Source organism: Mobula birostris, chromosome 6 (assembly GCF_030028105.1).
Source record: "Mobula birostris isolate sMobBir1 chromosome 6, sMobBir1.hap1, whole genome shotgun sequence".
NCBI lineage: Eukaryota > Metazoa > Chordata > Chondrichthyes > Myliobatiformes > Myliobatidae > Mobula > Mobula birostris.
The window spans coordinates 1,807,629-1,820,543 of NC_092375.1; the positions used below are offsets into that span (position 1 = coordinate 1,807,629).

General features: G+C 45.3%; 1 protein-coding gene across 5 annotated transcripts in view; it reads right to left on the bottom strand.

The window, feature by feature from the left end:
• The window catches only part of gbe1b (glucan (1,4-alpha-), branching enzyme 1b), a 523,715-nt gene that overhangs the window by 170,803 nt on the left and 339,997 nt on the right, over positions 1-12,915 (bottom strand). For all 5 annotated transcript variants that reach the window (XM_072259817.1, XM_072259815.1, XM_072259814.1 and 2 more), the window contains exon 5: positions 3,872-4,007. In XM_072259817.1, coding sequence (XP_072115918.1) covers positions 3,872-4,007 — 136 coding nt within the window. The remainder of the gene's footprint in view (positions 1-3,871; positions 4,008-12,915) is intronic.

Here is a 12,915-nt window from a genome sequence, read left to right on the forward strand (position 1 = left end):
GCAGCTTCTTTCAGTCCTGTGCGGTAGCCCCTCCATACCAGACAGTGATGCAGCCTGTCAGAATGCTCTCCACAGTGCAACTATAGAAGTTTTTGAGTGTTTTTGTTGACGTACCAAATTTCTTCAAACTTCTAATGAAGTATAGTTGCTGTGTTGCCTTCTTTATAGCTGCATCAATATGTTGGGGCCAGGTTAGATCCTCAGAGATCTTGACACCCAGGAACTTGAAGTTGCTCACTCTCTCCACTTCTGATCCCTCTCTGAGGATTGGTATGTGTTCCTTCGTCTTACCCTTCCTGAAGTCCACAATCAGCTCTTTCGTCTTACTGACATTGAGTGCCAGGTTGTTGTTGCGACACCACTCCACTAGTTGACATATCTCACTCCTGTACGCCCTCTCAACTCCATCTGAGATTCTATCAACAATTCTGTTGTCAGCACATTTATAGATGGTAATTGAGCTATGCCTAGCCACACAGTCATGTGTATATAGAGAGTAGAGCAGTGGGCTAAGCACACACCCCTGAGGTGCACCAGTGCTGATCGTCAGCGAGGAGGAGATGTTATCACCAATCCGCACAGATTGTGGTCTTCAAGGATCCAATTGCAGAGGGAAGTACAGCGGTATTAAATTCTCGATCAGGATTGTGGGAATGATGGTGTTAAATGCTGAACTATAGTCCTGCCATCCGATTCCTAAATGGACACTGAACCCATGAACACTACCTCACGTTGTTAATATATATTATTTTTTGTTTTTGCACAATTTTTAATCTATTCAACTGATTTACCTATTTATTTATTTTTTATTTTTTTTTCCTTTTCTTCTATATTAGGTACTACATTGAATTGCTGATGCTTAATTAAATTTCACGACAAATGCCGGTGATAATAAAGCTGATCTGATTCTGATCAGCCCTGGAGGTGGGGATGGTGGGGTCTATCCCTATGACACGCCCCACACACTCTCTGGCGTGTGGCACAGGCAGCAATCCAGAGATTACCACCCTGGAGGTGCTGCTACTCTCTCAGCTTTCTATCTCACTCTCTAAATTCCCTTTTCAAGACCTCCCGCTTTTCCCTCCTGTGTCATGGGTACCAATATGTACCAGACATCTGGCTGCTCCCCCTCCCTCTCCAAAGTGTTGTGGATGTGATCTGAGATCCCTGGACCCGGCACCTGGGAGGCAACATACCAACCGGGTGTCCAGTTCATGTCCACTGAATCTCCTGTCTGTCCCCCTCACTATCGAGTCCCCCTATCACTACCGCTCCCCTCTTCTCCCTCTTTCCCTTCTGCACCACGGACCATGCTCAGTGCCAGTAACCCAGTCGCTGTGGCATTCTCCTGGGAGCTCACCCCCACAACAGTATCCAAAACAGTGTACTTATTATTGAGGGGAGAGGCCACAGGGGTGCTCTGCTCTAACTGCCTATTCACATTTCCATTTCTCCTGACAGTCATCCAACTACTCACCTCCTGCAACTTCAGGGTGAGTACTTCCCTGTAAGTCTGATCGACTATCTTCTTACTCTCCCGTACAAGCCAAAGATCATCCAGCCTCTGCTCCAGATCTCTAACACGGTTCTCAAGGAGCTGCAGCCAGATGCACTTCAAGCAGATGTAGTTCCCAGGGAGACTCTGGGTCTGCCAGGTCTCCGGCATCTGGCATGAAGAACACACAGCAACCATTTAGTACAGTAGATACAGTAAGAGGGGGAAAAGGGAACCCAAACAGAAACTTATTCACAGCCAATGCCTCTTTCCAGCTGAAGCATCCTTTGAGGCAAAACCTGACATTCCTACTCTCACCATTGACCTACTCCCAACAATGGCTGCCCTGCTTGTCCCTTCAGTACTTTTAAACAAGTGTCGCCGACCTGCAAGAAACCTCGTTGCCATGGCCTGCTCTTGCTGCTGATTGAACCATCGGAATCAGCCCAAATGCCCGCGAAACTCTCCTTTTAAACAAGTGTCATCAGCCTCATTGCCAAGGCCTGCTGCTCCCGCTGACTGGACCGTTGGAGTAAGCCCGAACGCATGGGAAACTCTCCTTTTAAACGTGATCTCTGGAAATCTCTCCTGGCAGCTGGATGATACGGGAGTGTAATGTTTTACAGTGCCAGTGACTCAAGTTCAATTGCCAGTGCTGCCTGTCGGGAGTTTACATGATCTCCCTGTGACCCTGCAGTCACTGTTCATAGCCAGACCACCAGCTGCCTGGACCAGGGCTGCTCACTGAAGCAAAACCCTCTTCTCAAGCTTCGTAAACACTGACGAATGCCACGTGTGTACGTCATTCGTGACCAAGCCCAGTGGTGCTCATTGATGGTCCAGCAGCTCTGAGATCCTCTGCTCTCTCCTCAACACAATCACTGTGTGACAACCACAATTACACATTACACACTAAATGTGGCCAAATCAGACTTCTGAAACTTTGAAGATTAACAACCCAACTTTTATAATTTGTGCCCAGAGATGAAGGCAACACCCTATCTACCTGTGTTGGTGTTGCCACCCCTGGGGGATTACAGGCATATGGGCCCTTGGAGCCCTCTGGTTGTAAGTGCTCCTAAAGACCCAGTATTCTGCCATTTACAGTTTTCTGAAACTTACTAATTATTCACATCCAAGCTGCTACGTCTTTCCTTAGCCAGCAACTCCCCTCATAATAAGCAAATGTTTTGAGAGGCTGGTCAAGGATTACATCTACAGCTTGCTACCACCAAAACTGGATCCCCTATAATTTGCCTACTGACACAGCCAATCGACAGACAATGCAATAACCACTGTTCTACAGCTCGCCTTTACACATTTGGAGAAGAAGGATGCTTATATGAGAATGCTGTTCTTGGATTACAGTTCAGAATTCAACACTGTTGTTCCATCCAGGCTCAACAAGAAGCTCAGAGACCTCGGCCTTGACCCTGTCTTCTGCAGATGGATCCTGGACTTCCTGTCAGATTGCCGGAAGGTGGTAAGAGTGGGCTCCCTCACCTCCACCCCTCAGACTCTCAACCCAGGAGCCCCTCAGAGCTGTGTACTAAGTCCCCTCCTTTACTCTCTGTATACCCATGATTGTGTCATCACCCACAGCTCTAATCTGCTAATTAAATTTACCAACGACACTACATTGATTGGCCTTATCTCAAACAATAACAAGGTGGCCTACAGGGAAGAAGTCATCTCTCTGACACAGTGGCGTCAAGAAAACAACCTCTCCTTCAATGTCGCAAAAACAAAGGAGCTGGTTGTGGACTACAGGAGGAATGGAGATGGGCTAACCCCTACTGACATCAATGGATCTGGGGCTAAGAGGGTAAGCAGCTTTAAGTTCCTCGGCATCCACATCACAGAGGACCTCACGTGGTCTGTACACACCGGCTGTGTGGTGAAAAAGGCATAACAGCACCTCTTTCACCTTAGACGGTTGAGGGAGTTTGGTATGGGCCCCCAAATCCTAAGAACTTTGTACAGGGGCACAATTGAGAGCATCCTGAATAGCTGCATCACTGCCTGGTATGGGAACTGTACCTCCCTCAATCGCAGAGACAGCCCAGTGCATCCGTAGTTCATTCGTTCATTATTCATTTCAGACAAGACGATACTGGACCAGGAGTCATAACTTCTGCAGAGATGTGGAGATCCTAAGACTGATCAGACACAGCCTTTTGCCTCCATCCTGTCTTCAGGTTGTTCCTACACTTCAAACTGTGCATGTCTCACTTGATACCATCCACTTCTACCCTCTTATGGCACAGTCTCCCCCTCACATAGAGATCAGTGCACGTGCCCTGTTCTGAGCTCATGTCAGTTCTGAGCTCATGTCAATGTACCGACAGGCAGAGTCACCTCTCTGCATAATCTTACCCAGGTTCTTGATGTGGGCCAGCATATTCTGAGTGAAATTCCTGTACGTCGCTATGGTTCCTTCAGGAGATGCAATGCCAACGTGAGCTTCATAGATTCGTACACTCCTTGGTCTTTGGGGACGAGGATACCGGGGCTGCACACAAATAAAACCAGTTTCTTTGTCAGTAACACACCCGATACCGAGGGGTGTAAATCTCTTCAATAGAGAGAATTTTAACTATATCCCCTGCCTCCAATCTGACACTCCATCAGCGTATGCCCTGAAGTGTGATCTCATGTAATTCAAAAAGAAAGATTAGGAATGGCAATGGAAGCACTGTAGGGCAATTTTAAACCAGGCACAGGAACAGAGAAGGAACAAGGGATGGTGAGGGTCTCAACAAACTGAGCGGGAATGAGGGATGGTGAGGGTCTCACACGACAATGAGCCAGGAATGAGGGGTGTGAGGGTCTCACACGACAAACTGAGCAGGAATGAGGGATGGTGATGGTCTCACATGAAGAACTCTGGAAGGTCTGGACTGGCGCGAAGGCAGGTGCAGTGCATGGCCTTGTACATAAAGGAATAAAGCATGAATGTTTACAACAAACCTTTACCATACACTGGTTACACCTCAAATGAAGTGTGAACACCTCTGACCGATCTGCTACAGGAAAATCCTGGAAAGGGTTAGTACCTTGGATCCACCAACAGCAGTGAGAATTTTAATTCCATTTCCCATTCCTATTTTACATGTCTGTCCATGGCCACCTCTCCTGCCAAGATGAGTCCGCTCTCAGATTGGAGGAGCAACACATTGTATTCCACTTGGTTAGCCTCCAACATGATGACATTGGACATCAATTTCTGCAATCTGGTAATTTCTCCCCCTCCCCTTTGGCCACTTTGGCCACTTCATCCATTCCCCACTTTGGCTCCCTTCCTATCCCATCTCTTCTCCTCACCTCATCTCCCCCTGGTTGCCCTCCTCCTTCTGTTTCTCCGATGGTCCACTCTTCTCTCCCATAGGATTCATTCTTATACTCATAGTCATACTTTATTGATCCCGAAGGAAATTGGGTTTCATTACAGTTGCACCAACCAAGAATAGAGTATAGATATAGCAATATAAAACCATAAATAATTAAATAATAATATGTAAATTATGCCAGGAATTAAGTCCAGGACAGCCTATTGGCTCAGGGTGTCTGACCCTCCAAGGGAGGAGTTGTAAAGTTTGATGGCCACAGGCAGGAATGACTTCCTATGACACTCAGCGTTGCATCTCGGTGGCATGAGTCTCTGGCTGAATGTACTCCTGTGCCCACCCAGTACATTATGTAGTAGATAGGAGACATTGTCCAAGATGGCATGCAACTTAGACAGCATCCTCTTTTCAGACACCACCGTCAGAGAGTCCAGTTCCATCCCCACAACATCACTGGCCTTACGAATGAGTTTGTTAATTCTGTTGGTGTCTGCTACCCTCAGTCTGCTGCCCCAGCACACAACAGCAAACATGATAGCACTGGCCACCACAGACTCGTAGAACATCCTCAGCATTGTCTGACAGATGTTAAAAGACCTCAGTCTCCTCAGGAAATAGAGACGGCTCTGACCCTTCTTGTAGACAGCCTCAGTGTTCTTTGACCAGTCCAGTTTATTGTCAACTCATATCCCCAGTTATTTGTAATCCTTCACCCTTCTTCAGCCCTTTATCTTTTCCACCAATCCCCTTCCGGCTTCTCACTTCACCCTCCCTCCCCCACCCACCCACGACCCCCCTCACCTATTACCTCCCAGCTGGCACTCCTTCCTTCCCTCCACCTTTTATTATGGCTTCTGCCTCCTTCCTTTTCAGTCCTGTTGAAGGGTCTCAGCTCAAAACATCAATTGTTTCTTCCTTTCCATAGATCCTCCAGCACTTTGTCTGCGTTGCTCTGGAAAGGGTGCAGAGATATGTCCCAAGAGTAAGGATGTGGACAGGTACATGCAATTGTGGGTCACTCTCCAGTGATAGAGATGAAAAGGGTATTGATGGAGGTTTTCAAACTCTTGTACAGGCATTGTTTTGGGTAAGGGTATAAGAGGAGTTACAGGAAGAATTTTACACCCCAGGGGGTGGTTGGGATCTGGAACATACTCCCTGAGGGATGATGGTTAACTTTTATGAATTATCCAGACAGGCACTAGACTTCTTTAGATCAAATATTGGGAAGTAGGGATTAAACAGGAGCCTTCAGAAGGGAATATAAAGCAAGGATGTAATGTTGAGACTTTATAAAGCACTGATGAGGCCACACATTGAATATTCTGAACAGTTTTGGGTTGCTTATAGAAACCATAGAAACTACAGCACAGAAACAGGCCTTTTGGCCCTTCTTGGCTGTGCCGAACCATTTTCTGCCTAGTCCCAGTGACCTGCACACGGACCATATCCCTCCATACACCTCCCATCCATGTATCTGTCCAATTTATTCTTAAATGTTAAAAAAGAACCTGCACTTACCACCTCGTGTGGCAGCTCATTCCATACTCCCACCACTCTCTGTGTGAAGAAGCCCCCCTAATGTGCCCTTTAAACTTTTCCCCCCTCACCCTTAAACCATGTCCTCTGGTTTTTTTCTCCCCTTGCCTCAGTGGAAAAAGCCTGCTTGCATTCACTCTATCTATTCTGTTCATAATTTTATATACCTCTATCAAAACTCCCCTCATTCTTCTGCGCTCCAGGGAATAAAGTCCTAACCTATTCAACCTTTCTCTGTAACTGAGTTTCTCAAGTCCTGGCAACATCCTTGTAAACCTTCTCTGCACTCTTTCAACCTTATTTATATCCTTCCTGTAATTTGGTGACCAAAACTGAATACAATACTCCAGATTTGGCCTCACCAATGCCTTATACAACCTCATCGTAACATTCCAGCTCTTATACTCAATACTTCGATTAATAAAGGCCAATGTACCAAAAGCTCTCTTTACCACCCTATCTACTTGTGACGCCACTTTTAGGGAACTTTGTATCTGTATTCCCAGATCCCTCTGTTCTACTGCACTCCTCAGTGCCTTACCATTAACCCTGTATGTTCTACCTTGGTTTGTCCTTCCAACGTGCAATACCTCACATTTGTCGGTATTAAACTCCATCTGCCATTTTTCCAGCTGGTCCAAGTCCCTCTGCAGGCTCTGAAAACCTTCCTCACTGTCTACTACACCTCCAATCTTTGTATCATCAGCCACATTTACCACATTATCATCCAGATCATTGATATAGATGACAAATAACAATTGACCCAGCACTGATCCCTGTGGCATTTCCTAACTAACCTCCCATGCGGGACCTTGTCAAAGGCCTGACTGAAATCCATGTAGACAATATCCACTGCCTTCCCTTCATCCACTTTCCTGGTAACCTCTTCGAAAAACTCCAATAGATTGGTCAAACATGACCTACCATGCACAAAGCCGTGTTGACTCTCCCTAATAAGTCCCTGTCTATCCAAATGCTTGTAGATTCTGTCTCTTAGTACTCCCTCCAATAATTTACCTACTACCGACGTTAAACTCACCGGCCTATAATTTCCCGGATTACTTTTTGATCCTTTTTTAAACAACGGAACAACATGAGCCACTCTCCAATCCTCCGGCACCTCACCCGACAGCGACATTTTAAATATTTCTGCCAGGGCCCCCGCAATTTCAACACTAGTCTCCTTCAAGGTCCGAGGGAACACTCTGTCAGGTCCCGGGGATTTATCCACTTTAATTTTCCTCAAGACAGCAAGCACCTCCTCCTTTTCAATCTGTACAGTTTCCATGATCTCACTACTTGATTCCCTCAATTCCATAGACTTCATGCCAGTTGCCTTAGTAAATACAGACACAAAAAACCTATTTAAGATCTCCCCCATTTCCTTTGGTTCCGCACATAGGCGACCACTCTGATCTTCAAGAGAACCAATTTTATCCCTTACAATCCTTTTGCTCTTAATATACCTGTAAAAGCTCTTTGGATTATCCTTCACTTTGACTGCCAAGGCAACCTCATTTCTTCTTTTAGCACTCCTGATTTCTTTCTTAAGTATTTTCTTGCACTTCTTATACTCAAGCACCTTATTTACTCCCTGCTTCCTATACATGTCATACAACTCCCTCTTCTTCTTTATCAGAGTTGCAACATCCCTTGAGAACCAAGGTTCCTTATTCCTATTCAATTTGCCTTTAATCCTGACAGGAACATACAAACTCTGCACTCTCAAAATTTCCCCTGTGAAGGCTTCCCACCTACCAATCACATCCTTGCCAGAGAACAACCTGTCCCAATCCACGCTTTTTAGATCCTTTCTCATTTCTTCAAATTTGGCCTTCTTCCAGTTAAGAACCTCAACCCTAGGACCAGATCTATCCTTGTCCATGATCAAGTTGAAACTAATGGTGTTATGATCACTGGAACCAAAGTGCTCCCCTACACAGATTTCCGTCATTTGTCCTAACAGGAGATCCAATACTGCATCCCCTCCAGTTGGTCCCTCTATATATTGATTTAGAAAACTTTCCTGAACACATTTTACAAACTCTAAACCATCTAGATCCCTAACAGTATGGGAGTCCCAATCAATGTATGGAAAATTAAAATCCCCTACCACCACAACTTTATGTTTCCTGCAGTTGCCTGCTATCTCTTTGCAGATTTGCTCTTCCAAGTCTCATTGACTATTGAGTGGTCTGTAATACAATCCCATTAATGTGGCCATACCTTTCCTGTTTCTCAGCTCCACCCGTAAGGACTCAGTAGACAAGCCCTCTAATCTGTCTTGCCTGAGCACTGCTGTAATATTTTCCCTAACAAGCAATGCTACTCCCCCACCTTTCATTCCTCTGCCTCGATCACATCTGAAACATCGGAACCCTGGAATATTAAGCTGCTAGTCCTGCCCCTCCTGTAGCCAAGTTTCACTAATTGCTATAATGTCATAATTCCACGTGTCAATCCACGCCCTCAACTCATCCGCCTTCCCCGCAATACTCCTAGCATTGAAATATATACACCTCAGAAGATTTTTACCACCACTCACAACCTTTCTATTAGCGGATTTGCTTGAACTTTTAGCATCATTTATTTTCACCCCAGCCACACTGACAGCTCTGGCACTCTGGCTCCCATCCCCCTGCAAATCTAGTTTAAAGCCTCCCCAATAGCACTAACAAACCTCCCTGAAAGGATATTGGTCCCCCTGTAGATCAAGTGTAACCCGTCTCTCTTGTACAGGTCCCACCTGCCCCAGAAGAGGTTCCAATGATCCTGAAATCTGAAACCCTACCCCCTACACCAGTTCCTCAGCCACTTGTTCATCCTCCAGAGCATCCTATTCCTACCCTCATTGGCACCTAGCACAGGTAGCAATCCTGAGATTACCACCCTTGAGGTCCTGCTTTTCAACTTCCTACCAAGCTCTCTATACTCACTCTCCAGGACCTCCTCACTCTTCCTTGCTATGTCATTGGTACCGATGTGCACCACGACATCTGGCTGATCACCCTCCCACTTCAGAATGTCATGCAATCGATCAGAGACATCCTTGACCCTGGCACCCGGGAGGCAACAAACCATCCTGGATTCTCTGTCACGACCACAGAACCTCCTATCTGCACCTCTAAGTATCGAATCCCCTATCACTACTGCTCTCTTCTTTTTCCACCCTCCCTTCTGCACTGCAGAGCCAGACTCAGTGCCAGAGATCCGGCTACTGCAGCTTGTCCCAGGTAAGTAATCTCAGAAGGCAAGTGCTGAAACTGGAGTGGGTTCAAAGGAGGTCAGGCGTCTTCAGGGAGCGGTGTCTCAGAAAGGGAGCGTCCATTATTAAGGACCTCCAGCACCCAGGACATGCCCTTTTCTCACTGTTACCATCAGGTAGGGGATACAGAAGCCTGAAGGCACACACTCAGCGATTCAGGAACAGCTTCTTCCCCTCTGCCATCCGATTCCTAAATGGACATTGAAGCTTTGGACACTACCTCACTTTTTTTTAATATACAGTATTTCTGTTTTTGCACATTTAAAAAAATCTATTCGATATATGTAATTGATTTACTTGTTTATTTATTATTATGTTTTATTTTATTTATTATTTTTTCTTTCTGTGCTAGATTATGTATTATATTGAACTGCTGTGGCTAAGTTAACAAATTTCACGTCACATGCCAGTGATAGTAAACCTGATTCTGAATGGTTTGTCATACGAAGAGCATTTGATGGCTCTGCGTCTGTATTCACTAGAATTCAGAAGAATGAAGCATGAGCTCATTGAAACCTATCAAATGGTAAAAGACCTTGAAACAGTGAATGCGGAGAGGATGTTTCCTATGGTGGGAGAATCTAGAACCAGAGCACACAGCCTCAGAATAGAAGGGCGTCCTTTTAGAACGGAGATGAGGAGGAATTTCTTTAGCCAGAAGAATGATGAATCTGTGAACTTCTTTGTCACAGGCAGCTGAGGAGGCCAAGACTTTTATGTATATTTAAGGCAGAGATTGACAGATTCTTGATTGATCAGGACATGAAGGGATACGGGGAGAAGGCAGGAAATTTGAAGACAGAATATAATATTAATGGTAAGACTCTTGGCAGTGTGGAGGATCAGCAAGATCTTGGGGTCCGTGTCCACAACAGACCCAAAGTTGCTGCGCAGGTTGACAGCGTTGTTAAGAAGGTGCATGATGCATTGGTCTTCATCAACCGTGGGACTGAGTTCAAGAGCTGTGAGGTAATTTTAAAGATATACAAGACCTTAGTTAGACCTCACTTGGAGTATGGCTTATGTTGTTCCGTTGTTTAAAAAAGGATTGAAAAGTAATCTGGGAAATTATAGGCCGGTAAATTTAACGTCGGTAGTAGGTAAGTTATTGGAGGGAGTACTAAGAGACAGAACATACAAGCATTTGGATAGACAGGGACTTATTAGGGAGAGTCAACATGGCTTTGTGCGCGGTAGGTAATGTTTGACCAATCTATTGGAGTTTTTCGAGGAGGTTACCAGGAAAGTGGATGAAGGGAAGGCAGTGGATATTGTCCACATGGACTTCAGTAAGGCCTTTGACAAGGTCCCACATGGGAGGTTAGTTAGGAAAATTCAGTCGCTAGGTATATATGGAGAGGTGGTAAATTGGACCAGACATTGGCTCAATGGAAGAAGCCAAAGAGTGGTGGTAGAGAATTGCTTCTCTGAGTGGAGGCCTGTGACTAGTGGTTGCCACAGGGATCAGTGCTGGGTCCATTGTTATTTGTCATCTATATCAATGATCCGGATGATAATGTGGTAAATTGGATCAGCAAATTTGCTGATGATACAAAGATTGGAGGTGTAGTAGACAGCGAGGAAGGTTTTCAGAGCTTGCAGAGGGACTTGGACCAGCTGGAAAAATGGGCTGAAAAATGGCAGATGGAGTTTAATGCAGACAAGTGTGAGGTATTGCACATTGGAAGGACAAACCAAGGTAGAACATACAGGGTTAATGGTAAGGCACTGAGGAGTGCAGTGGAACAGAGGGATCTGGGAATACAGATACAAAATTCCCTAAAAGTGGCGTCACAGGTAGACAGGGTCGTAAAGAGAGCTTTTGGTACATTGGCCTTTATTAATTGAAGTATTGAGTATAAGAGCTAGAATGTTATGATGAGGTTGTATAAGGCATTGGTGAGGCCGAATCTGGAGTATTGTGTTCAGTTTTGGTCACCAAATTACAGGAAGGATATAAATAAGGTTGAAAGGGTACAGAGAAGGTTTACAAGGATGTTGCCAGGACTTGAGAAACTCAGTTACAGAGAAAGGTTGAATAGGTTAGGACTTTATTCCCTGGAGCGTAGAAGTATGAGGGGAGATTTGATAGAGGTATATAAAATTATGACGGGTATAGATAGAGTGAATGCAAGCAGGCTTTTTCCACTGAGGCAAGGGGAGAAAAAAACCAGAGGACATGGGTTAAGGGTGAGGGGGAAAAGTTTAAAGGGAACATTAGGGGGGGCTTCTTCACACAGAGAGTGGTGGGAGTATGGAATGAGCTGCCAGATGAGGTGGTAAATGCGGGTTCTTTTTTAACATTTAAGAATAAATTGGACAGATACATGGATGGGAGGTGTATGGAGGGATATGGTCTGTGTGCAGATCAGTGGGACTAGGCAGAAACTGGTTCGGCACAGCCAAGAAGGGCCAAAAGGCCTGTTTCTGTGCTGTAGTTTCTATGGTTTCTATGGAAAAGGTTATCATATGAGGAATGTTTGATGGCTCTGGGTCTGTACTCATTGGAATTCAGAAGGATGAGGGGGAGACATTGAAACCTTTTGAATGTTGAAAGTCCGAGACAGAGTAGATGTGGAAAGGATGTTTCCTATGGTGGGAGAGTCTAGGACAAGAGAGTAGAGCCTCAGGATAGAGGGGCGTCCTTTGAAAACAGAGATGCAGAGAAATTTCTTTCGCCAAAGGGTGGTGAATTTGTGGAATTTGTTGCCACGTACAGCTGTGGAGACCAGGTCATTGGGTGTATTTAAGGCAGAGATTGATAGGTTTTTGATTGGACATGGCATCAAAGGTTAGAAGGCCAGGAACTGGGGTTGAGGAGTAGAAAAAAAGAAGGATCAGCCATGATTGAATGGCAGAGCAGACTCGATGGGCCAGATGGTCTAATTCTGCGCCTATGTCTGACGGTCTTATGGTCTAAAATTGACTCAGTGTAGGAAGAAGAGGGTGGTAGAGTGGACATGTTCTGTGTTTGAATTCCAGTTTGGGAACAGAAACCCCCACTCTGGTTTTCCACACTTGGGACAGCTCCATATCACTAGCTGGGTGGTGATAAGCCAGATGCTCCACGTAAGAAAGCACTACAGCATCGGGTACAAAAGCATTGACTCTTCACTGTACAAAACATTTCAGCTCCCACAGCAACAAGACAACGTGAGCAATTTCTTATAATATACATTTAATTCTTATCACTCCTGCCACTTTACAAACAATCACATCGCTCCAGCATTTATCATTCGTCCCCTGACCTGACAGTCGCAACAAAAATT